The sequence below is a fragment of the Primulina tabacum genome, chromosome 16 (genome assembly GCF_025594145.1).
Source record: "Primulina tabacum isolate GXHZ01 chromosome 16, ASM2559414v2, whole genome shotgun sequence".
Taxonomy (NCBI): domain Eukaryota; kingdom Viridiplantae; phylum Streptophyta; class Magnoliopsida; order Lamiales; family Gesneriaceae; genus Primulina; species Primulina tabacum.
Genome location: NC_134565.1, coordinates 35,730,171 through 35,754,973, shown reverse-complemented (window position 1 = coordinate 35,754,973; position 24,803 = coordinate 35,730,171). Strand labels below are relative to the sequence as shown.

General features: G+C 36.8%; 7 protein-coding genes across 9 annotated transcripts; 4 read left to right on the top strand and 3 right to left on the bottom strand.

Moving 5' to 3' along the window:
* The first annotated feature begins 371 nt into the window (after positions 1 to 371).
* LOC142528555 (histidine kinase CKI1-like) lies at positions 372 to 4,332 on the top strand. Its single transcript, XM_075633596.1, has 7 exons — positions 372 to 425; positions 523 to 762; positions 881 to 1,561; positions 1,654 to 2,041; positions 2,135 to 2,706; positions 2,857 to 4,041; positions 4,126 to 4,332. Exons 1-7 carry the CDS (start codon positions 372 to 374, stop codon positions 4,330 to 4,332), a joined length of 3,327 nt encoding a protein of 1,108 aa, XP_075489711.1.
* A 1,720-nt stretch (positions 4,333 to 6,052) lies between these two features.
* Positions 6,053 to 7,420, top strand: LOC142528809 (bZIP transcription factor 53-like). The gene is made up of 2 exons (XM_075633995.1): positions 6,053 to 6,154; positions 6,361 to 7,420. Exon 2 carries the CDS (start codon positions 6,721 to 6,723, stop codon positions 7,129 to 7,131), a length of 411 nt encoding a protein of 136 aa, XP_075490110.1. The 5' UTR covers positions 6,053 to 6,154; positions 6,361 to 6,720; the 3' UTR covers positions 7,132 to 7,420.
* Positions 7,421 to 7,825: 405 nt separating this feature from the next.
* On the bottom strand, positions 7,826 to 8,522 carry LOC142528810 (calvin cycle protein CP12-1, chloroplastic-like). Its single transcript, XM_075633996.1, has one exon. It carries the CDS (start codon positions 8,384 to 8,386, stop codon positions 7,985 to 7,987), a length of 402 nt encoding a protein of 133 aa, XP_075490111.1. The 5' UTR covers positions 8,387 to 8,522; the 3' UTR covers positions 7,826 to 7,984.
* Positions 8,523 to 8,732: 210 nt separating this feature from the next.
* LOC142528808 (uncharacterized) lies at positions 8,733 to 12,877 on the top strand. 3 transcript variants are annotated; one of them, XM_075633991.1, is made up of 6 exons: positions 9,009 to 9,416; positions 9,494 to 9,573; positions 11,240 to 11,437; positions 11,637 to 11,697; positions 12,023 to 12,224; positions 12,393 to 12,877. In XM_075633991.1, the coding sequence occupies exons 2-6, from the start codon at positions 9,561 to 9,563 to the stop codon at positions 12,546 to 12,548; spliced, it is 630 nt and encodes a 209-aa protein (XP_075490106.1). In that variant the 5' UTR covers positions 9,009 to 9,416; positions 9,494 to 9,560; the 3' UTR covers positions 12,549 to 12,877. The 3 variants fall into 3 exon arrangements, with proteins under 3 accessions (XP_075490109.1, XP_075490106.1, XP_075490107.1); XM_075633994.1 differs by having other exon boundaries at positions 8,733 to 9,573; positions 12,023 to 12,161; positions 12,397 to 12,877; XM_075633992.1 differs by having other exon boundaries at positions 9,075 to 9,573; positions 12,023 to 12,161.
* A 2,633-nt stretch (positions 12,878 to 15,510) lies between these two features.
* LOC142528884 (uncharacterized) lies at positions 15,511 to 18,043 on the top strand. Its single transcript, XM_075634147.1, has 2 exons — positions 15,511 to 16,125; positions 17,353 to 18,043. Exons 1-2 carry the CDS (start codon positions 15,690 to 15,692, stop codon positions 17,895 to 17,897), a joined length of 981 nt encoding a protein of 326 aa, XP_075490262.1. The 5' UTR covers positions 15,511 to 15,689; the 3' UTR covers positions 17,898 to 18,043.
* Positions 18,044 to 18,129: 86 nt separating this feature from the next.
* Positions 18,130 to 20,783, bottom strand: LOC142528883 (DELLA protein RGL2-like). Its single transcript, XM_075634146.1, has one exon. It carries the CDS (start codon positions 20,231 to 20,233, stop codon positions 18,665 to 18,667), a length of 1,569 nt encoding a protein of 522 aa, XP_075490261.1. The 5' UTR covers positions 20,234 to 20,783; the 3' UTR covers positions 18,130 to 18,664.
* A 636-nt stretch (positions 20,784 to 21,419) lies between these two features.
* On the bottom strand, positions 21,420 to 24,357 carry LOC142529648 (ATP-dependent Clp protease proteolytic subunit 5, chloroplastic-like). Its single transcript, XM_075635237.1, has 9 exons — positions 24,139 to 24,357; positions 23,978 to 24,061; positions 23,400 to 23,517; positions 23,213 to 23,305; positions 22,757 to 22,802; positions 22,606 to 22,678; positions 22,162 to 22,196; positions 21,971 to 22,059; positions 21,420 to 21,868 (listed from the first exon to the last, which is right to left on the bottom strand). The coding sequence occupies exons 1-9, from the start codon at positions 24,267 to 24,269 to the stop codon at positions 21,662 to 21,664; spliced, it is 876 nt and encodes a 291-aa protein (XP_075491352.1). The 5' UTR covers positions 24,270 to 24,357; the 3' UTR covers positions 21,420 to 21,661.
* Positions 24,358 to 24,803: the final 446 nt, after the last annotated feature.

Sequence of the window (24,803 nt, the reverse complement as noted above, 5' to 3'; positions counted from 1 at the left end):
CTACCTTTTCATTATAGCCCTAATTTATGGCTCTAACCATGAATTTCCATGCATGCATAGATTCATTTCCTAAAATAAATGCAATAAGTACTGATTTTGTATCTCTACAAGGTATCTTTGGCAAGTATTGAGATACACCACACGTACATAAAAATACCAAAAGATATATGTAAGATTTATCCTTTTGGTGTTTTTTTGATTTAACATATATCTTCTTACAATTGGAAAACATTGCCCGAGAATCACACTTCTATGGGTACATGGATATGTTCACATTAAATGTCTGTTTATTCTATTTAATGAATCTACATGCAAGAAATTAACTTCTTCAGGTGCATTGGTCTATAGTGACTGAGCCAATCAAGAATAAAATGAAGCCGACCTCATGCATAGTGTTGAGGCCAGTTTCTTGTCTTTTTTTCCTGGTATGTCTTTAAAAATTAATTCCCAAGTAATAAACATGTAAAAATTCTTCTATATAATTGAAGCTGACAGGTTTACATTAATTTTGCTTTAAAGCAGATGTTTGTTGTGCTATCTCTAGCTGGCTTGTTGATCCCCTTGTGGATTAATCGCGTTAGAAGGATCGAAAATGAAGTGAATTTGATTGTTTGCAACATCAATCAAGAATTGTTATCTGGGATTCAGAGAACAAGTACATTATTTTCTCCGGTTAATGCATCCGCCATTAATTTAGTACAATTCTTGAGTTCATTCTTGGTTGAAAATGAACTTCGATCTTTCTCCCATATCCAATCTAAGGTCGGCATACATGTATCTATAAAAATATTTCAGTTGTTGCTATGATTTTGCTTACTGTATGTGTGTGTGCTTGCGTGCGTTTGTCGAAAAAATAAATGTGATTATTTTGATAATGTAGGTGGCTCATACATTATTTCTAGCTCTATCAACACTACCATACATTTCTGAAGTAGCATACATTGGATTGGATGGCTTATTCTTTGGCTACTATGTGAAAGGTGGTCGGCCCTTTGCACTGTACTCGAATACTACGTTTTCTTCGACTCAAAATGCCCCAAAAGAGTTCACTTGGTACACACAGCCAGCAAATGCCACGGGGGAACTATACGGCGAAGCCATTGTGTTTCCTCCATCTGATGTAATTAGCACAATCTGGTTTCAAAGTGCATTAAACAATTCAAATGTTTATGCCTCAGTAGAGACTGACTGGGCTGATTCTCAAGATTTAATGTTGCTTGTTAATGCTGGTATGGATCGGACAGGTGTCATCACATTTGGGTATTCGATGAGATCATTGATTGATTTCTTCACGGCGGGGGTTTGCTTTTACAATGGAAGCTTGATTTTAGCCACAAAAGATGGGATTATGCTAACTGAGGGAATTCCGAACACTCGAATGATCTTGATTGATGATCGAGCCTCGTTTGACCTGTTAGGCCCTGATGGTGATCGAGTAGGTGCAGTTGGAAATATAACATGCCACTCTGATAAAGGGACATTGACAGACTCTGTATTAAGCATTTGGGGTAGGAAATACGTGGTAAGTTGTTCATCAGTTGAAATTGCGGGACTCCAACTGGTATGAGTTTATTCTTTTGATCATATGTATTATTATGCACGTTTTTTGTAGTTCATAATTTTCCACTCTTAAATTTGTTTTTTTTTTGTCAGGTTTATGTTTTGGCACTACCACATAGTCGGTTGTCAGCCTTCATTCATGATAACATCATGTCGGCATTTATACTTCTGTTGATATTCATCGGTTGTATGATAATTACCATATGCACTTTTGTGTATTTGATCGTTGTAGCGGCAAGAAGAGAAATGAATCTCTGTGGTGCATTGATAAAACAAATGGAAGCAACTCGACAGGCAGAAAGAAAGAGTATGAACAAAAGTCTAGCTTTTGCTAGTGCGAGCCACGATATTCGTGCTTCCTTAGCAGGCATCACAGGATTGATTGAAATGTCCCAAAACATAGTCCCTAAACGAGATCCTTCAGGACAAGAGTTGCATACAAATTTACTTCAAATGGAAGCTTGTAGCAAAGATCTTCTAGGCTAGTTTTTCTTGGATTTCGCATATTGTTGCTGTTGATATATGTATCGGTTGCATCATTTTTTTTTGTTGTTGAATTATTTGTTACTTTCAGGTATATTAAACGCGATCCTTGATACGACAAAGATAGATGCCGGTAAAATGCAACTCGAGGAGGAGGAATTTGACATAGACCAGTTACTAGAAGATGTAGTTGATTTGTTTCATCCTGTTGGTATGAGGAAAGGGGTGGACATAATCTTGGATCCTTATGATGGTTCTATCATGAAATCCTCCCGTGTGAGAGGGGACCGAGTGAAACTAAAGCAGATTTTATGCAACTTACTGAGTAATGCAGTAAAGTTTACTTCAGAAGGGCATGTGGTGGTTCGAGCTTGGGCAAGAAAATCGAGTCTTGAAACTGACATTCTTGCTTCTAACAAACGCTCGGTGAGATGCTTACCGTGGTTGTTTTTCCAGGTTGATAGAGCGTATAGCGAGTCAGAAGTTGTGAAAAGTATTCAGCTGGATCCCAATTGCATGGAATTTATATTCGAGGTGAATGACACAGGAAAAGGGATTCCAAAAGAGCAACAAAAATCTGTATTTGAAAACTACGTTCAACTCAAAGAGACATCATTTGGGACGGAAGGCACCGGTTTAGGACTCGGCATTGTTCAATCCCTGGTAGGCTATCTACTGTGATTTCTTTGCATTCGAAATTACTGATCTACCGACTTAAAGTCCAATTTTCATTTGATTTACTGCTACTGCGTGGCACTAGCTATGTACCTTAATATGTAGATTCTTTAAGCTCTATACATTTTTCGAATGCAGGTTCGTTTAATGGGCGGAGAGATAGAAATTGTGGATAAAGAAGTTGGCGAGAAGGGGACTTGCTTCAGAGTTAACACATTCTTCAGCATATGCAGTACAGGTATTTCAGCCAATGCGAGAGAAGTAGACGTCGAGGCTCATGGTGGTTACGTTTCAAGTGATTCTTTTCGACGTTCGGGATCTATCATCCGGACACAAAGCCCGAAATCCGAAGTATCCCAAGTCATACTCTTGCTCCAGAGTGCTAAAAGAAGTGGAATTTTGCAGAATTACATGGAGAGACAAGGCATTAAAGTGCATACCGTGAAGCAATATCACCAACTTTCTCCAACTCTAAAGAAAATCAAGCGAAAGCTTAGACTCTCACAATACAGCTCTTCCGCTAAATCTGACGTAAATTCAAGAAGCGACGGCCACACGTCTTGTGCATCCAGTACAAAATCATTAAAGCAAGTGCCACTCAGTGCTTTGGATGGCACCGACAATACTGTAAACTTTCACAGTAAGCCTTGCACGACGGGTAGTTTGTTTAGCTTCATTTTGATAGTGATTGACACTAGTGCAGGACCTTTTCGAGAGATCACCAGAGCTATAGCTGAATTCAGAAGGGATTTAAACAATGGTTGTTGCAGTAGGGTCGTTTGGCTCGACAAACCGGGATCAGAAAGCTCAAATTTCCGGGGCATTGGCGAGCATGCTCTGCCTCAATCTGATGTAGTCATGTCCAAGCCTTTCCATGGATCCCGTTTGTATCAAACTATCGGTCTTCTACCTGAACTTCGTGGCATGCCGCTTCCTAGAAAAGGGGAAACAACTCAAAACTTTGAAAATATCTATTCTCTCGGAGTGGCCGGCACATCTGGGAACACTATGAACATTACCAAGAAGGGTGTGAATGAACTATCTTTCGCAGATGATGTCGGAATTCGAAAGGTCGTGGAAATCGAAGAGCAAGAGACAGGCAAAATTAAACCTCTGAGTGGGAAGAAAATCTTGGTGGCAGACGATGACCCTGTGGGACTTAGGATAGCTACATCTGTGGCTTTACAGCTTGGTGCAGTGACTTCTTCATGTAGAAATGGAGAAGAAGCTTTGGAGCTTGTTTGCAAAAGTCTCAGGGATGAAACAATTACTGGAGCTTCTAAGAATTTAAAACCTTTTGATTGTATACTAATGGATTGCGAGGTAAGTAGAGTTAAAAACTTGTTAATACGTTACTTATATATTTTGTGTAGATTTTGAAGGTTTTTGTTTTTGTCCTTTTAACAGATGCCCATAATGAATGGGATTGAAGCAACCAGGAGAATACGACAAGAAGAGCGATTTCACGGCGTTCGTATCCCCATCGTTGCATTAACAGCTCACGTCTGGGGAGAAGAGATAGATACGATGATTGAGGCTGGAGTAGATGATCTTTTAACCAAGCCACTCAACAAGGAAAATTTTATGAAAACTGTATCAAAGTTCATCTTTTGAGTTTTGAACCACACACTCGGGAGATGTGTTTTTCTTTGTTTTTGGCTTCAAGATAGATCATTTAAATGTACATAATTACATACGGTAACTCGAAGCCCATTCGTCACCCATGTACATCTACTGGGATATTGATTTCAAAGAATAATCATATCCTGCTAACATGGTTACATCGAATCTGAAGATCATAGTACCAGCATAGAAGCAGTTTCCAAAAGCTCTGTCAGGAATGTACTGTCTCCAGCCATATCGGTCAATAGGAGACAGCTCAAAACTTTCTGCTGATAGAACATTTCTGAGATACTTCCTTTACTGTTCCAAAAAACTGACACAGCCAAGCAAAAAATTAATTAAAACATAAAAATATATTTAACTAAATACAAAAAATTAAATTATTCGTTATAATTTTAAATCAAATAACAAGAATTCTCATTTATTTATTTTTACAAACACCAAATCGTCACGTCGATGCAGACCAGTGTCCTTTTGACTGCCAACAAAGATTCCAAACGAAAATTAATTCGTTAATAACCCACGTCATCGAAGGAACTATATTACAGCAACCTAATTTACAAATGCTTTTTAATATACTTAAAAGTTGAAAAAATTTATAAAATAATCTCGACTAACTATTTAATTAAAAAAATAATATTTTTATGTGTATTTCAAATAACACGAAGAGATAACTTTTTAATTAAATAGTTGACCGAAGTTAAAAACAAAATACCCCAAAACAGTGGGCTTACCTTTTTTTTGGGTTAAAAAAAAAAACAATTTTAGGAAAAAAATAATAATTTCTGAAAAAGTAAAAACAAAAACACTTGGAGAAAAGCTACTTTTATAAAGTCAAAAAAGACGGATCATTTTACTCCACCCACGATTTCTGGCGTCATGCTTTTTCATTTTCTAATTTTATTACAATTATCATTATTTAAATTAATTCCTGTAATTTCTGAGAAACTCGATTAATTAATAATTAATTAACAAAGACCAACTAATCTTGGAATATACTCCTATTGGCCGTTGTAGATTCTTTATTTGCTTAGCTGTATTCCTCTATTTCGACGCCCTATATCACATTGCCACCGTCTGTTCCACCAAGTCAAAGATATGTTAAATTAATTTAACGCAAAAATATCGTTATCCTATGTTTATTAAATTTAAAAAAATTAAAAGAATACGTAATTATTAATTAAAATCGAAAATTTTAATTTTTAAACTTATATACCTAAGTTATGTTGTTCACTATTTGTGAAACGTTTTTATAAAAATACTTTTTTAATATAAAATATTTTTAAAAGTTATTTCAAAATAAATATGTTTTTGGACAACTATTTTATAAGAATATTTTTACATTTAAAAAGTAACATGATTTGTTTTTCATTGTTGTTTTCAATTTTACAAACATAAAACAATACTTTTAAGTTTTTTTTTTTCTAAAAACTGTACTTGAATGATACTTTTTAAAAACTGTTTTTCAAAAATATTTTACAAAAATCTTGTCCAATTTTTTTTTACTGTAAAACATGAAACGTTTTTAAAATATTTGTTCAAACATACCCATAAATTCCAAATAATGAACATGTCATAATTTAGTAATTTAAAATTATATTAATTTTGGCCGAGAGTTTTGTAATTTTCTAATGTTAAATTACATATAATTTATTAGACAATATTTTATACAAATCCTAAAATATTATATTATGTTTTTTTATTTATTTTTTTGAAAATACGTGATATTTTCCGTGGCCAAAATCCTCTATAAAAGGACCTCCCCGCAGCTTGGTTGGCCTTCTTTCGGTGAACTTTGGAACCTATCTCTAAGGTATGCTATCCCTTCTTTCCTTTTCTATCATCTTGTTTTTTATTCTGTAATTATTATTTTTATTCAATTTACTGTGTTTTACATGATTTTGTTTTGATTTCTTCGTCAATACAATCGATTGTGAAATTGTTGTTTCGATTTGTTTATTTTTTGGTGTGATTTGTTGATTGACTGCGTAACATGATGTTTTTGCTTTTCATCTGCAGATCGATTGGATTATTCGAATTCAGATCTAGGTTTTGCATACGGTTTAATTATTCGTTGATTTTGAGGGCTGGAGTCTAGATCTCTGTTTCTATGATTTCGCACTTTTTTCTACGTGAGTTTTTATGACTCTCGGAGTCCTGATGCGTCGAATTAGGATTCTCCACTCGTTCTCTGTTGTGTTTCTCTACTGGTTCTATTCTATTTCATGAATTTTTTCTCCACCCGTTCAATTGATTTAATCGATTTAACCAAGAATCAATCATCTATCCAACCCTTCAATCAGATCTAGGATAAGCCTTTGTTCAATTTTAAAATTATTTACCATAAATCCCAATCGATTCTGAATTTGTCTTTGAGAAATGGCTTCAAAACAACAGCCTACTAGCTCAGGTTCAGACCCTGAAGAAAGGAAAAGGAAGCGTAAGATATCAAACCGTGAATCTGCCCGTAGGTCTCGTATGAAGAAGCAGCAACACTTGGATGAGCTGCTTGCTCAAGAAAGGCAGATGAAGGAGGAGAACAAGAAACTTTCTGAGATGATCGATGACGCCTCACAGCTCTACCTTAACTTTGCTTCCGATAATAATGTGCTCAGGGCTCAGGTTGCAGAGCTGACTGACCGCCTCAGATCGCTCAATTCTGTCATTCACATCGCATCTGAGGTTAGCGGTCTGGCATTCGATGTTCAGGATATACCTGACACGTTTCTGGAGCCTTGGCAGCTTCCTTGCCCGGTTCAACCCATCCCAGCTGATATGTTCAAGTACTAAACGATGGTGGAAGCAGTCTCTGAATTCAAGGGCTCTAATGATTCTGTGTTTGTGTTTTGCTTCCTGTAGTTACTAATTTGTATGTATTTATTGTTATGTCGGGAATAAGTGTGTTGTAGTAGTATCGGTATGAAATCTTAGTTTTTAATTTATGTGTGGGGATTATGTTAAGTTTGCCTTTGGGTTAGTTATGGCCTAATGTTTTGTGCTGAATGGTTCTATTGTAGCAATGTCATATGGTTCTTGATCGACGTGAATTGGATATTAGTATCTTAATTTGTTCTTGTCATATATATCATTAGAACCCTGTGGTTTTGAATCAGATCATATAATGTCAATATGTGCGATTCATATTTCATTTTTAGGTGATTTCCGCGATGCTTTGATTCTTCCCTGGACGTCGAATCCTAATTTGCACCATTAATTAGCCACATTCTTCTACCAAAAAACTTTACCATCAATATACCTTTGCAATAACCATCCTGGGGGTCCTTCCAATATTGTAGAAGATTAGCCAACTCAGTGGCACATTATCTGGCTCATCATGCCATAGTCTTGGCAACTAGTGTCGACTTCTGGGACTCCATTCTTTTGTTTTTGTCAGCTCTTGTTAAAATTGATCATGTAATGTCTTGTTTTTAAAAAAAATAAAGTAATAAACTTCACAATTTGCGAAAAATATTACCAGCATGCGAACAATATAACGCAAGTATTGCATTTTCTCCGACAAAATCGTTCTCAATTTCCAGTGTTTTTTTTTCATCTCCATAAGATGCTGTAAAATCTGTTTCACGCAAGCCGTCTAAAAATAATTATACATGAAAAGGTACACAATCATATCCATAATCCTAAATCAGTTATCGTAAGTGCGGCATTCCTCAGTCTCCGGATTGTCCTTGCAGAAATTCTCCAACGGATCGGAGTTCTCCTTACTCCTGTCCCTTGCATGGCTTGCCGCGGCGCTCAGCTCCTCCACCTCGTCCCATGCCGCTGCGCACTCCCCACCAACCGGGTCGTCGGAGCAGGTTTCCTTCGCGTTCTTGATGCTCTGTTCCACTTTATCCGACAGCTTATCAGGCACCACCGCCACGGTTTGGATAGACAACATCCTGCCATGTCCAAAGCTGGTGTTGCACCTCCTCCATGGTGAGTTTATGAATGAGAACTTTCCAGAATTCTCGGCTTTCGAGGAGCTAGATAACTGAGCAAAGACTTTTGGGGATGTGAAGCTGACTCCAGCAATAGCCGCTGCCATCCCAAAATTTTTAAGAGTCGAAGTGCACACAATGGCTGGAATCTTGAAAAGAAAATGTGTTATTTCTCTGAAGCCCAAGAAGATGTACTAGTATGGCGTTTATTTATTTGCGGACGCTAATTTCTTATCCTTCTCTCTGCCAGTCATGGGCTGTTCAAAAGATATCTGTTGCGTAGAAATACCGGTAGATACTTTCATTCTCGTTTCCATCACCGTTGGATTCTATGAGCATCTCATATTTTCACGGGAGTGATACGAGTCCCCCATGTACTTTAACGGATGGTCATGAATCAGAATCGTCGGATTTACTCATATCCAAGATCCGACACATTAAGATTTTGAAAAGTTCGTACACGTATCCTGCCACACCCTGTTTAAACATGAATTGGATCCGTTTTTTCAAACTTCAGTTGCGTCTTTTTTTTTTTTAAAGGTCAATGCATTCGTCTGAAAATCACGCTGATCAGAATAAACTATCGCCAATGTAACATGCTCAAACTTGAGAAATCAAAATCTGATTTTTTGGTAGGTGTTCGTTGTATCCTACCATCTCAGTTATTTTTTTGGTGGGTCGATTCAATCTTACTTTGGTCCATTACTAAAATTAACAAGTTGGACCGAGATAACTATGTTAATTATATTATTCCCTGAAATTATAACAATCTTTTTGATTCAACATATATTTGAAAATACTTAAGTATATTCCCCCACCCCAAGCACCGAACCATTACCCGCCGGAAAAGAGATTCCAAAAGGATAATAGAGCTGCGCCATTGGAATAACATCGACATGGGCCTTTACATAGTCTACCACCATTTCTCAGACCATTTATTCTCTCTCCTCCCCCACTCCGCATTCTCTCTCTCTCAAGCATCCCATTCTTCCACCATTCTCATTGATCCGAGCTCGTTCGTCAGCTTCAGCTAGCATCAGACTAGAGCTTTGAGATCCCATAATCTCGTCCCTGTCAACGCCACAGAGAATGATCGTTCTTCAAACGGTGCCGTTTCCGCTGCCACTGATTTTGAAGGTTTCGGATTCATTTTATCATTTTGAGTTTGTCGCTTGTTTCTGCTTAAGAAGTGATTGAGAATTTGCTTGTTTTAGCTTATACTGCTTAGCTGAGATTAGCTATTGCCGCCGATCTTGTTTGTTTGATCAGAGGCCTTTCTTCATGTTTTATATGAGTCATGGGTATTTTTCTCCATTGGTCGGTAAGGAAATTTGCTAATGATTGTTGATGTTTGATTCTTCTGCAATCGAATTTGTGGATGCTTCTTTGTTGAATTTTCTCTTAAAAACTCATGAATTCTCAGAGATGAAATTTATATTGATTTTCTAAAAGAAGATTGATGTGATCCTTGGTGAAATGGGTGGGCCGCATAAGGAGTTACAACGGATCAAATCAACAATTTATAGTGTTTGGGAATTTTGAGTGAAGATAATGGCTGTGACAGCACATGCAAACAATGAAAAGAACTCGTGAATGGGCGCTGGAGGGGTGTCCGGCGTGGCTACTCCGATGCTAAAGTCAGCAGGTTTTTAAATGAACACAAGCAATATTTGAGAGAAAATATGTAAGTGCTTTAGAGTTCAAAGATTTCAGAATCGTTAAATGACATTAATACCTGCTTTTTATAGTAGAAAATGGGGTAGGTACCTCGATTCCAGTGCCACCTACTAAGTATGGCAAGTCGGTTGCCCATACTCTAGCTTCTGATGGCTTCTAGGACACTCTAAGCCCAAGTTGTTCTGACAAATTAGACGGCCTGTATCAATCATACTCGAGTGTGGTGCAATTCTCGAGGTGGCCCGGGTAGTAGGTTACCCGGGTACTTGTATGAGAGCTCGGGCTTCGGTGACTGCCCGGGAAGAGGAGAAAGTGCCCGGGTGATTGCTGAAATGATCTGGATCCTTATGGGGTATCACCACCCATCTCTAAAATAGTCGGGCTAGAGCTTGACTCATTGTCCCGATCAGTCATACTTGTAATTTTGTTGAAACCTAACTCAGAGTGAATAAGAGCATCGGGTCTTCAAATTTTTCACAGATGAAATGGGATACCGGGATCTGCTACAACCCGGGTTTTGAGTAAGATGCCAGGGCCTCAAATCTCCCGGGTTTACGAGACAATATGCCGGGGCGTCAAATCTCCCGGGATATAAAATAAGATGCCGGGGCCTCAAATCTCCCGGGTTTATGAGACAATATGCTGGGGCCTCAAAGATGTAGGTATATCTTTCTTGAATATCCTTCTTTGGAAGAATGCATTTCCCGTTTTGGAAACTTGCATTATTAGTGGATTAATGAGTAATGGTTGCGTTCGAAACTCGCAACATGTGTGTCAATCAAAGGTCCGTTCCACACAATAACGTGAGTAATATCTTAATATATTGCTTAGCACCTGATTCTGCTTTCCTACATTCTTTGGGAACAGTGGATTTATCGCTGTTTTGTTTCTGAACTGTTGGCACTACGTCCATTTGTAAAATGTTGCCCCCTGATTTCAGAAAATATGTCCTTTGTCTCTGTGCACCACATTTATTTGTTGCCAATTTAGGAAATATAATTGCAAGCATGAATCATCAGAAAAAATCTACTGTTTTTGTTAGCTTGCAGATTAGTAGGTTTTTTTGGAGTGGTGCGCATGCTTCACTTAAATTATGTATTGAACTTTTTCTGAACTTTTTGTATGATCTCTTTCTCAAAATTAATTATATCTATATATGGATATGATGTCAAATGTGGTACTAGGTATTGAAGCTTAGCTACTCTCGACAATATGCATCACCGTAACCCATTTGCTGTTTGTGAGAGTTGGTCTATCTCTAATTTCTCCATTTACCCTTCTAGCAGATTCATCATTGGGCAATGGATATTGCCCTCCTCCACCAGAGATTAGAGATATTGTTGATGCTCCACCCCTTCCGATGCTATCATTCTCACCTCTCAGGGACAAAATCACAAAATACTATCCCTTAGAATTGGCAAGACCAGAGTTGAAGCTAGCTGGTGCAGGATTGATGGAAAATCTAATTCATGGAGTCGAATGTGAGTAATGTGTGTTTCCCTATTGTTTCTCCTCTTGTCTTTTACTATTAAGGGGAAGTTGCATTCAACTTTCTTGATACTACTCTCTTCCAAGTCAATCTGTATTATTTCAGTTCTTTTTCATGGATGTCATTTTATCAATTTCATATTTGTGGTAATGGGATTGTAAAGCATGAACCGATTTTTTTATTTTTGTCAGCTATATCGAGCAACGTGTTCCGAGTGCAGAGGCTGCAGTGGAGGAAGTTATTCAGCGCGGTGTATGTTTCTGTACTTGTATACAATTATTAATATAACACGTTCGAAAGGAAAATGAATGTTTCCATGGGTTTTTATCTAGGTGGCTCACCCTGACAAAATCGCTGTTGAGGGTCACTCCTATGGGGCTTTCATGACTTCAAATCTCCTTGTTCACGCACCCCATCTTTTCTGTTGTGGAATTGCTCGTTCTGGAGTATATAACAGAACTCTTACACCATTTGGGTTTCAGGTGGTGGGTCCAATTAGGTTAATTAGGCTCATTTTGGCATTGTCTTTCTTCATCATTTGTTATGTTGCTTTAAGCTCCTCACTTTCCTTTTGCAGAATGAGTATAGGACACTGTGGGATGCCATTTCTACCTATGTTAATATTGAGTCCATTCACATCGGCTAATAAAATTAAAAAGCCTCTTCTGTTTATCCACGGAGAGGAAGACAACAATCCAGGAACCTTGACAATGCATGTAGAATCATGTGTACTTGCTGCGTGTCATACATTTAAGAGCTTTATCTTCAATTGGAAAAATGTTTGTCTAGTTCTCTCTCATTTCTCGCACATACCTGAACAAAAGTTTAATGCATTAGTTTTGAGCATTATGCTCTTAATATCTGTCCCTCCAAGTCCGTCCTCATTATATATTGTATCTGTCTAAAAATACTGTCACAAGTAATAAATTGTCGTCCAAATAATGCAGTCAGATCGATTCTTTAACGCTTTGAAAGGCCATGGTGCGCTTTGTCGCCTGGTTATCCTTCCGTTTGAGAGCCATGGTTATGCAGCAGGGGAGAGTGCGATGCATGCATGTCCTTTGGGAAACGGACAGATGGCTGCAAGAATATTGTGTGGCTAATTCATCAGAAGCAAGTGAAGACCAAAAGGCATCTGAAGAAAATGCTAGCAGCACCACAGATACAAGAGAGAGAGCTGTCAGAGCAGCTGGAAGAGTTCCATAGCGCGGGAGCCAGCTCAGATCCTCAAATCGGAAGATCACACACAGAAACCAGATCTTTAACATGGTAAGAACTTGATTCACACATCTTTTAAATCATGAACCGAAAATAATTCACCCTGCTTCAGTTCCTTAATCCAAATGGGATCATACTTTGTTCTCTTTGTTTTTGTCGCCCTCGATGCTTTCAAACTGAGCACCGAAATCCACGTGGTTCAGTTTGTCATTTATTTTTGAGCCCTTCCATCCGCTGTTTAAACTTTAAACTGATCATAAAAATATTCGGGAAAAAAAAGGAAAGAAAACATAACCCTTCTATGAAGTTTGCAGAAATATTTCTTTTATTTATAGTTTTTTTTGAAGTCTTGTTTAAGGAGTCGAGTGTTATTATTTTAAATGAATGAGGAGTGTTAACAGTTATCAAAAAATAGGCAGACTTTCGGTTTCAAACACGACTTTCAGTTACAGTGTGTTTGGAATTCAAAAGGATTTGAAATTGAAAATATCATTTTAATGTTTGAAAAGATGGAATTCAGGTTTGAACATGATATGTAATTCTGGATCCGTTCTTGATTTGCAAAAATATCAAAATCAAAATCGACAATTTCGATATATATTAAGTTGGAATTGTCCAAATAGATGTCACGAGCCTCTTGTCTTAGTGGCATTAGCATCCAAAGGACGATATACGCCATACCCCAAATATTAGAAAACAAAATTCCAAATAGTTCCAAATATATATGTAAATACACCTGATTCTAGGTTTTCATATTACTTGTGCGTGGCAGATCTTAACATTCTCGAAGTGTACGAGTGTATCAAAAACGAAATCAACACACGTCCCTTGCGTGTTAATTAATTGAGAAAACTATTTGATATAAAATGTGTGAATCAATTGCATCTTTTGGACGTGTGGACTTCCTTTATCATATAATAGTTCATTATAAAAAGACTTTGTTGTCATCGACTCATCATATTTTTTACAATTATCAATGGTGACATTTCATTGTATGTGTAGTAGGCAGACGATATCATATATTTTTTATCCATGAGATGAGTCAGCTCTACTCATATTTATAATATTAAATAATATTTTTGTTTTTATAAAATTGAGTCGTGAGATCGTCTTATTTTGTGTTGTGATAAATTTGTTGTGCTACAATGTGTTTGTTATTTGTGTTTTATTTGTTTCTTGCGCCTCAATAACATCAGTCAATTGGTCAATGTCTTCATTTTTTTATTAGTAAAATATAAATTTAATTGATCATCAAAATGAACTTTGTCTACGTTACTTTCGGAATATTTCGCCTTCTCCCTTTGATTCCCAAAATATATGTGAAAATAAAATATTTATACCTAATAATATTAAATTGAAAAGTATAGATTTTGGGAGGATGTATAAATCAAATTATTGTAGAATTGAGTGATATATGCTTCTAAAAACAAAGGAATAACTAATATATGTATCTGAAAATACGAAATTTAATTTTAGCAAAAAGGGAATTTCTGATTGATCAAATATTGCCGTATATTTTCAAAAGAGTGCCTTAATTTTTTTGGCCTCTGGTAAATCATACTATTGACTTGGACTTATTCTATCAATGTCATTCTTGATTCGAAGTTATATTATCGGTCTCTTGTGGTAGTATATATTATAATTGACGTGAGAAATTTGGGGAGTAAGACCTAGACTACATATATTGTAAGGAAAATCATGGTTATATATTTAAAGTTATACTCAAATTTATATTTTGCGTGATAAATTACAAAAAATATATTTTAATTCAATTAGATATTTTTAATTTTTTTCTATTTATGATTACCTTTGAAAAAAATATTATTATGAAGTCAATTTATATGTATATCTAATATAAACTCATTGTAATTGATGTGATGATTTGTGAATAAGGACCGGTAAAGGTTGAAATAGCACATTTTTATTATTAAAAATATCAAAAAAATAAGGCAAAAACTTGTGTGAGACGATCTCATGGGTCGTATTTGTGAAACGGATATCTTATTTGGATAATCCATTAAAAATATTATTTTTTATGCTAAGAGTGTCACTTTTTATTGTGAACATCGATAGAGTTGACTCGTCTCACAAATAAAGATTCGTGAGATTGTCTCACAAAATATTTACTCAAAAAACAATTTAACTTTTGCTTCAATTACGATGCAAATTTCAAGAAAATCATGTTTTGAAAATCGATGAATCATGAGCAAAAACTTATGTAGTTTTCTACTAGTTTAATGATTATTTCATAGTAATTTCGATATAATTTCACTTAATCAACTACACCAGAGATGAGATAGAATTGTCGAGACAAGCAAACAGTCAAACATTCAACCTATAAGAAACACAATAATTGAAGAAATGGACTCCGTACTTATTTCTTTTTTCATGCCAAAAGTATTTTGGTCACTTTTAGTTCCTACGTTAATTCTATATTAAAATTTTAGAAAATTATGGTTTTAATAAACAACAGGACCAAAATGGTTTAAAAAGTTGGTGATCAAAATTGTCTAAAATTTATTTATGAACAAGAATGACTTTTCTGAATAGATTGCAAATAATTTTAATCGGATTGATGGAATAGAAAAAGTAATGATTAATCATAACACAAAAAAACTCATGAAACCATCTCACGAAACAATTCTGGAAGACATATATTTTTATCTGAAGTAGGTCTTTTGTGAGATGATTTCACGAATCTTTGTCTATGAGATTGATCAATTTTATCGATATTCGTAATAAAAAATAATATTTATAACATAAAAAATAATAATTTTCATAAAAAAACCCAATAAAAAATTCCTCTGGGAGACAAATATTTACCTTCTTGGTATATGATGAAAGTCCAAGAAGCCCCCATTTTGGAATCTTTGGGCATACTTTGTCTCCTTCGTCCTTCCACACTGCCGATGTTCTCTTCTTCGACTCCATTATTATTTTACAAAACTTCTATTAATAGTGTGCTTAGCCCACTTCCCCATTCCATCACCTAATCTCTTCGTCTTGTAGTTTTTTGCAGTTTGCACATGGCTTCCTTCTTGTGTTCCACCAGATTTTTCATCCTCCTCTTCCTCCTATCAGCGCTTCCCATAGCCTACATCATACGTTCAGAGACCTCGGAGCCCGCCACCCACGTGTACCACTACCACAGCGGCGGATGGCTCCGGGAGTGCGCCAAGTGGGACCAGCTCAACCGCAGATTCATCGTCTCCTTCTTCGAGGGCGGTCTCGGGGTGGTCCCGGTGGACCAAGACCACGCTCCGGGGTCTGTTCTTCGGGAGGAGGTTGTGGTCGAGAACACTGACCTGGGGAAGAATTCGTCTCTCGGGCTCGTCGTGGATCGACCCAGGAATCGCGTGGTGGTGGCCATCGCCGACGTGTTTGGAAACCGATACAGTGCGCTGGCGGCGTATGATCTGACCACCTGGCGGCGGATTTTTCTCACCCAACTTAGCCGACCAGGTGATGATCCTTGTAATCTGCTAATGACTCATAAATGATTAGCTAAGTTCAGTAATTCAAGCTCTGACGAGAATTTTTTAACTCTTAACGCCAAACTGCAGCTGTTTAATCTCCTTTTATCTCCTCTCTTTCATATTATTAATTTTCATAGGTTTCCCAAGTCTGTGACTTGTGAATATTTTTAGATAAACATAATGTACACAGATTCCTCGTTGTATCTTTAACTTCTAGAAACTAATAACGAGTGAATAGACTGAAGTTTAATATTGGAAAAAAACGAGAAATTCTTGCCAGAAGTTCGCCGGAACTCCGGTGTAGACTGCCGGAGGTCTGTTGTGGTGGGTGGCGGCTGTCGGTGGGCGTTTGATGGTTGTTGACGGTATAAAGTAAACCATTAACTATATTAATTGATATAGCCCACGATCATTCACGAAAAGTCACTTGATTCATCATACCTTACTGCCAAATGGTGTGTCTGTTCCCGAAAAGTTTGACAACTCTTCCATTTCTTTCAGTAGACCTAATATCATTTCCAATTTTTCCTAATTACCCTTCGTTATGTTTCTGCCTCGAATTTCAAAGGAACAACTTTTTAGATTCGAATTTCTGAAAATAAAATCTTAAATTCGATCTTTCAAGATTGTAGATGTTTATATCCGAGAATGAAAATAAATCGAGGGATTTTCTTTATCTAAATAACCAAAGAAAGCTCTAAATGTTTGTCGGAACTAGTTGAAATTTGTGGTCCTATTGTCATGTTATAATGATGGTTGTATCATGGATCTTAAATAACCCAAGAAAGCTCTAAATAAACATTTTTTTGCTCCAAAATAAATACCAATATTTTACCAACAAAAAATTTAGCTATGGATTCTTGGATCTTTTTCTTTGTTTGGTAAGTTCCTTGGAGTTCGGCAAGCTCTGATTTCTCTAGAATTTAACAAACAAGAGATTGTATCTTGAATTGGGACCAATGGTCCCATAATAAGCTCATCGAAACTATCATAATGTCCTGGAGTCCATGACTTGAACATGTAATGTTAAATATATATGTGCATGTTCTATCTATGTGGTATATCACATCAGTATCATCGTATAATCGAGATAGTTTAGTTGACAAAACAGATGAAGTAGTGTGCATCACACTTCATTATCTCAAGGGTGTGAGTTTCCACAATCATCAGTACCATTCTGTAGGTTCTTCTAATTCGATCTGAAACCATGCAGAAGGTGAAAAAACTTTCGCGGATGATGTAGCTGTTGATCCTGAGGGAAATGCATATGTAACCGATACATCACGAAGCAAGATTTGGAAGGTTGGAGTGAATGGAGAATTCCTGTACACCATTAAGAGCTCCCTTTTTGATCAAAAGGAGTGGTACAAGAAATTGTTTGGACTCAATGGAATTGTCTACCATCCGAACGGATATTTATTAGTCGTTCACACTTTCTCCGGTAAACTATTCAAGATTGAAATAGGGAAAGAAGATCAGGTTAAGCTGGTCAATATAATTGGAGGTTCGCTAAGATTTGGAGATGGATTGGAGCTCGTATCTTCCACGAAGCTGGTGGTTGCAGGAAACCCTTCAAAACTTCTCGAAAGTTCTGATGATTGGGAGACGGCTGGTGTAGTGGGCAAGTTCAGTGGTGCAACTCATCGTTTGGTTACAGCTGCAACAGTGAAGGATGACAAGGTATATCTAAGCCACATGTTTGGTTTGGGGTATCCTAAGCGGAAACATGTGTTAGTTGAGGCTGCTTTTTCTTCATGAAATGGGGCATGGATTTCTGTTGTTTTTTCTACTTTGACATTTTTCTTTTAAGTTGAGCACTTCATATCATTTATCATGTACTAGAATGGGCCCTAAACAGTTGTTGCTTGAATATGTAATCTATGACAAGTTTCAATTTTTGTGTCCCCTTGTGCTCTCTTTCTACTTGGATATCAAGTAAGCACAGTGGTAGAATAATACAGTTCTTTCAACTGCTCTTATTAAATATACGAACATGTAGTAAAATGAAAAATACATGCCAACACCATAGTTCACAGGCCACAAAACATTTGGATGGGCTTCCTTCAATTCGAAGGGCATCCACCCTCTTGATCGAATGCAGCATGAATGAATTCCATGCGACATGCAAATCCATTGTTGTCAATGACTTACTTAAACAGCATCTGACACAATCCAGAGTATCTTAGCTTGGTTATCTACATCTGATGTGTGATATTGTGATCCAACATTTTGTTTCTTTCTGCATTTTTACCACTAAATTCACCTTTTTTGAGAAGTCGAGGAGATGAAAGGATTCTCATATACTACAACTGAGTCAAGGTTAATTAATGAACTAAACATCTAAACTTTTTTAACTAAAATTCTGCTCTTTCCCCCTATTTGAACTTCCAAGCTGTAAGAGAATGCAACGGTGTGCCCTTCCATCCAACAAAAAGGCCCTTACCATTATATTCGAGAGTGCATGAGCTTCCATGTAAAAACTGCTTCAAAACTAAACTAGCTTGATACCTTGATGACTCGCTCATCTAGATATCCTCCATCCCAAACCTCACTATAAATGCCCTCCAAACGTCTATTTTGGCATTCCTAGTGAACCTTTCTTGGCCCTCTGTTGAAATTATATTGATGATCCCATCACCAAAATAAGTTCTTTCTGGTATATTTCTGAATTCATTGTTTTTCTCCATGCAATCTTCCAAACAATCGAAAAACACACTGTAAAAGAAGAGTGCTTCAATGAAACGATCCACAAATGAAGAGGAGTTGTGATTGGCCTCCACTTCAGCGACCACCATTATAGCTGGCCTGAGTCTTGTTACTGCTCTCATTAGATTCTCTAAACAATCGGGCGTTGATATCATTGTTCTTAACATCATAAACGAGTAAATAACCAAAGTTTCATCAGCTTCTACATCCAACAGATCTTCCTTAAAAACCTTCATGTCTTTTAGATTAAAAACCTTGAAAATAAAAGGCAGGTTCAAAGATTGAGCAAAACTCAGCAGTCTGTTGCCAGTGTCCTTCGCTTTCTGTACATCAGTTGTTACCACCACAGTTATTTTGAGATGTTGGATTGAGCAATCTGCGAGCCCTTGCATCAAGGCTGTCCATTGGATTCCACTCCTTAATTGGAGATCAATCAAATGGATTTTGCGAGATGTCTTCACGGTCTCAATAATGGCTTGTATAGCAGCTAATTGCATAACTTTAGCAAAGGGCAGCTCTTGGTGCGCTGCCAAGAATGTGTTGTTCGTACCCAAGGCGAGACATCTCTCTCGTTTCTCAGGTTGATTTATCATCTTCTCACCAGTGATCCACCCTGCTTCTCTGTATATCCTCTGTTGAAGAGCTTCAGCAAAGTAAAAGGCTACACGCTGGACTGGTGTACCTGAATCAGATGCCACCCACAGGCATCGAGAAATCCATTTACGTGCAATGTCAAAGCGTTGATTTCCCACATTTTTTGCTGCAGACAGGAGAAGATGCACAAACTTCACATCTCTTGCTTCATCCATGGAAAGCCCTGAGAGGGAAGAACCAACATAAGGGTGGATAAACATGGAAATACCATCAGTCCTATTGGTGGAAAATTGGATGAACTTCTCTCCAGCAACTCTCAAAATTTCTTCTGTTGATAATTTCTTTCCACCAAGGGGAGTCTCCTCTATCAGATTCTTCAAGTTCTCTTCTCTCGACATCTGGAATCCCTTACCACAACTATTCAAGAGATTCCATGATGCGAGAGAGATTGAACCTGGTTTTTCTTTAACAGGTTTTCTGAGTTCTGATATTGATGACTGCAGATTTTCTTTGAATTCCTCGAGATCAGGCATGGAATCATCGTTCTGACTCCAAGTATCCGAATCAGGTTTCTGTTCATAATTTCCAAACAACTCGGCCTTTTTCTCCGTGGCATTTTCTTGGCCACACACTGAACAAAATAAATCCATGAATTCACCATCAGCCATGTTGAACCATTGATGTTCTTCGCTCACAGGAATCGTTTTATCTTTTGCATATCCAACCAGAAGATCACAATTATCTGAAAGAATATCGTCATCGCAGTGAAATGAGAAGGTAGCTTCTCCCACCATACTCACAGACTTTATAAGCTCTGCACGCTACAGCTATCGTTCTCTATTCGGATAATAATCAATGATCATTACCAGGTTACTTCAAATAATACAAGGTCGAATCAGTTTTCAAGACCCTCTGAGCTTAACAGTGAAACAAAAATACTTGCAAAAAAAAAAAAAACAAGCTTATGGGAACTGAAGAATTTCAAGCTTCGTTTTTCAGCAGAAATATTATCTAGGAAGGCGATGGAAAAAAAGAGAGTGAGAAATGTGACACTCTTACAGGAAATGTGCTATAAACTGACACCCTTCGAGTTGTAGAAGCTCTTGAAAGTTCAGCCAGAGTCGGCCAAAGATAAAATAGAGATTAATTGATTAACCAATCAAATAATTAATTAATGATTGTGTGTGATAGAGAACAAAAGAATAGACAAAAAGAAGGTAACTAGAAAATGCCAACACTGGCGACAGACAAGAATGGGAGTGGCGACAAGAATCACGCATAGAAAGCACACGGGAACTTTCTCAAAATTTTTATGAATTCATTTCCAACATCGTGCTCTTGCCCGAGGTCAAGTTTTGGGAACTGACTATATGCTTTGATGGATGGATTTAACACAAATGAAAGTATTGATTTGGAGAAAACGACATATTTGGAGTTCATCGAAAATAAAATTCATCCAAAAAATCAAATGGATTCAAAGCAAACACAAAAACCATAGTAATTAGTGGACCAATTTACGACTTGTTAAGTGAACATGGCTCCTCCTCTGATGTATCCGTCTACAGCCTGCAACTTCACGTTCACCGGTTTGTCCACGTATCTTCGGCCCTTTCACGGTTAACATTATCAAAAAAAACATATTAAATAACAGTGTCGCACTAAATTGTGGAAGAGACAAAGTCATATACTCGTTAACATCGCTTGAATATCAAAAATCAAGAATCATCGCCGTAAAAATTTGAAATTTCACCACCACAATCTCTGCCATCAAATGTTACACAAGATCTGCTAATCTTTCTAATGGGACAACAAATGTGCAGTTGGAACCGAGTGGCATTTACTTATCACTTACACAATTATGTTTATCTATTCTACATATGTATAGATGTCCTGAAACTCGTAAGCAATATTTTTTAAAAGATCAGCTGGAGATTTAAAAATCTAGATTGATAATAAAAAATAAAATAAAATAGATAGATGTGAATGACTGTAGGAGATTCCTAGGTATATCACATACAGAAGAGATACATTGAGTCCACCTGTTATCATCTTTGATTTAATCAACTACAAACTATAAGATCATAGTATAGAATTTCATGATTCACAAAAAGTTAACCGAGTTTTGGCGAGGATTCTAATTCTCAAGTTCCAGATATAATCAATACAACCTTTTCTTTAGCTGATTTAACTATAACTGAATCATACAGTGAAGACTTTGAGAACTAGTTTCCTTCGGCAGCAGCTGCAAGGGGCTGGAAGGCTTTAAGAGGATTGGAGATAACACCATCTATAAGCCCATAATCTTTGGCCTCTTTAGCACTCATGAAAAAGTCACGATCAGTGTCTTGGTTGATCTTTTCAAGGCTTTGACCAGTGTGGTAGGCCAAGTAACCATTCAAATTCGCTTTGTGATGTAGCATTTCATTAGCCTGAACACAAGGATACGGTCCACAAAAACATTGAGAAGGAACCGTTTTCTTTTTACTAGAAGAGAGAAATTGCCACCTGATAAATTATAAACATGAAATTACCTGAATATCTATGTCAGTCTGCCCACCCTGTGCGCCACCTAAAGGCTGATGGATCATTATCCTTGAGTTAGGAAGGCTGTATCTTTTTCCTTCAGTGAGACCATCAAGAAGAAAATACAGTTAATACAATTTAAGAGACCAAGATACAATAGTCGAAACTTTAAACTGAATAAAACGAATCGATCATACACCTTTAGTACCACCACTTAACAGGAAAGCTCCCATACTGCACAAGGATAAGGAGAGTCAATTTAATTCCCTATATTATGTCATGACGTTAGAATATTTTTTTTTAAAAAAAGGACCAGACCAAGGAGTTGAAAGCTATGGATTAAGCATCATCAAGATATAGTATAGGGCAGTATCCAATACACTGAAAATTGAAACTACAGAAATTTTTTTGGCCAAATTGTCTTCCAGTGTATCTTGTATAAAATAGCGAGTGCTGAAGAGCGAACAGGGTAACAAGTAATCTAATAGAAATTCAGCTGCCAAAAGCCCTAAAATCGAACAACATAAAATGAACTTGCAGCAAGTTTATGTCATATATATATATATATATATATATGATTTGTACTGAAATAATGACATAAACTGCAGCAAGACAGCCAAAAGCAGTGCCAATGAATCTTTACCTAGCTGCTAGTCCAACGCATACTGTTGAAACGTCAGGCCTAATATGCCTCATTGTATCAAATACAGCCATGCCTAAAATTAAGAGAAAGTGTATTAGATACATGAACATCAAAACCATAAGTAAAGGAAACAAAGAATCAGATATATTACCAGCGGTAACCGATCCACCAGGAGAGTTTACATACATGACTATATCCTGTCCAATTACTAAAAATATTTAGCCACAATTATTACCAATCAATCTGTGTCTAAGAAAAAATTCAAATGACACCGAAGGTTTCTAGCACACTTTCATTCGCCCATGAAGAAAGAATCAGGAAGGACAAAAACCCCCATTCGCCCATGAAGAAAGAATCAGGAAGGACAAAACCCCACTTCTACAAGGAGACGAGGACTTGTTATAAAGAAAAATCTAAGCGATCGGGTAATTACAGCCACTACACCGACTGGTACCACACTAAGGAAATAACTAAAGAGGAAGCAAATCAATGAAATTGCTGATGGCTTAGGCAAGAGATACTCCGCATGTGTTAAAAATCAATGACAATGCAGTTTAACTACAATGGATTCGGATATGAAAAGTTACACGGAACAAGAAAATATTACCTTAGTAGGATCAACAGCATCAAGATAAAGCAACTGAGCAACAATTATATTAGCCATATCATCATCCACTGCTCCACCACATCGTATAATCCTCTAAAAAAATAAACGGATTCCAACTTTGTCATCAAAAAGATAAAGGCAACTGACAACCTAAATGACACTTCAATTCAAACAAAAATTGCCTCACATATTGAAAAAGCTGGCTGATAACACTCATAAAACGTTCTTGAACCATTGGAGGTGGACCCTGTGCGCTTTGTGCATAAGCAGGAAAGTACGGTGATGATGGAACTAGCAAGTCATCCCTAAATACAATCAGACTTCTATTATTAGAAACTAATAAAATGCTCCCTCTGTTTGAATATGAGTGACATTCAACCCGGAGACCAAAGCGAAATCACAAATAATATTCTTAGGCAACGATGAAAGTTGTAAAATTATCAGCAAACCAATTTAAACTTCCGCTAATCAGAAACATACAACCTCAATTGGATTAAACAAAAACATTAAATCTTTAACTCGTCATGCTTAAATTTGATAGTATAAAGCATTGAAATTGTAATATTTTGATATTGTTTACCGCTGCCCAAATTCTTTCAACTAAATCACCAAGACAATTCAGCACTAAATCCAAAGCTAGAGAATTTGAGTGGTGAACGACATCAACATCCACTCAATATGACACCATCTGGGCAGCAGGCAATATTAGCAAGACCCTCAATATGTCGCCCCTCAAAATCCAAAATACCTACGAAAAGGGCATACCTAATCGACCAAATACCACTGCGTGAGCCCATTTCGGGCGCATAATACTGTGGAGCGTACATTGAACTTCGGATCTTCAATCTTCTGCAACAATAAAACAATATAAAGCAAAAAAAAATATCAACTTTCGAACAACCTTGGTTTATTAGAAGAAGTCATACCTGGAAGGGAGAGGCCGGAACGGAAAGGAGAGGGTTTTAGAGGAGGAGACAGAAATGGAAGAGGAAGACAGAGAAAGCAAGGACGAATTGACGGCGAGAGAGGAAGAAGAACAGACGGAAGCCTGCGCCATTTTCAGAGGGAGGAAGCTTATCCGATACACGGCGGCGACTCTGTCTATCGAGTAGATCGATAACCGATGGTTAGTTCTAAATAAATAGTTTGTTCATTGAATTAGAAAAATGATTTGGTTAAGGTTTAGATTTAACCAAATTTATTGTTAATATAATTTTTTATATATAAATAATATTCTATAGCGATGAATTTATTTGATTTGTTAAAACCATATCAGTTTTAAATGATAACACAATATATTTGATTTTCATATAAAATTGATATTCATTAGCATGCGGTGTGTCATACACGATGCGTGTGCACACAATCTTTTTTATCGTTATCGATGGATTAAAGTGAAATTTGACAAATTATAGAGGGATTAAATTGATATTTGAATGGTTGAAATAAAAAAAATAAAAATGTGTGTTGAAATTTAAAAAACAAAACAAAAACAAAAGTATAATATTAGTATCATATAAGGGTAAAATTGAAAAAAAAAAGTTAGTCTCCTCTCTAGGTAGTTATTATCATGACATCACACTTAATAATA

Coding starts and splice junctions, on each gene's coding strand:
- LOC142528884 (XM_075634147.1), top strand. CDS start 15,690: ATGGCTTCCTTCTTGTGTTCCACCAGATTTTTCATCCTCCTCTTCCTC. Junction 16,126..17,352: donor CACCCAACTTAGCCGACCAG/GTGATGATCCTT, acceptor GAAACCATGCAG/AAGGTGAAAAAACTTTCGCG.
- LOC142529648 (XM_075635237.1), bottom strand. CDS start 24,269: ATGGCGCAGGCTTCCGTCTGTTCTTCTTCCTCTCTCGCCGTCAATTCG. Junction 24,062..24,138: donor TTCCGGCCTCTCCCTTCCAG/GTATGACTTCTT, acceptor TTATTGTTGCAG/AAGATTGAAGATCCGAAGTT. Junction 23,518..23,977: donor AGTGGTATTTGGTCGATTAG/GTATGCCCTTTT, acceptor GATTGTATTTAG/GGATGACTTGCTAGTTCCAT.
- LOC142528809 (XM_075633995.1), top strand. CDS start 6,721: ATGGCTTCAAAACAACAGCCTACTAGCTCAGGTTCAGACCCTGAAGAA.
- LOC142528555 (XM_075633596.1), top strand. CDS start 372: ATGAAGCCGACCTCATGCATAGTGTTGAGGCCAGTTTCTTGTCTTTTT. Junction 426..522: donor TTTCTTGTCTTTTTTTCCTG/GTATGTCTTTAA, acceptor GCTTTAAAGCAG/ATGTTTGTTGTGCTATCTCT. Junction 2,042..2,134: donor TTGTAGCAAAGATCTTCTAG/GCTAGTTTTTCT, acceptor TGTTACTTTCAG/GTATATTAAACGCGATCCTT.
- LOC142528883 (XM_075634146.1), bottom strand. CDS start 20,233: ATGGTGGGAGAAGCTACCTTCTCATTTCACTGCGATGACGATATTCTT.
- LOC142528808 (XM_075633991.1), top strand. Junction 11,438..11,636: donor TCTAATTCATGGAGTCGAAT/GTGAGTAATGTG, acceptor TATTTTTGTCAG/CTATATCGAGCAACGTGTTC. Junction 12,225..12,392: donor TTATCTTCAATTGGAAAAAT/GTTTGTCTAGTT, acceptor CAAATAATGCAG/TCAGATCGATTCTTTAACGC.
- LOC142528810 (XM_075633996.1), bottom strand. CDS start 8,386: ATGGCAGCGGCTATTGCTGGAGTCAGCTTCACATCCCCAAAAGTCTTT.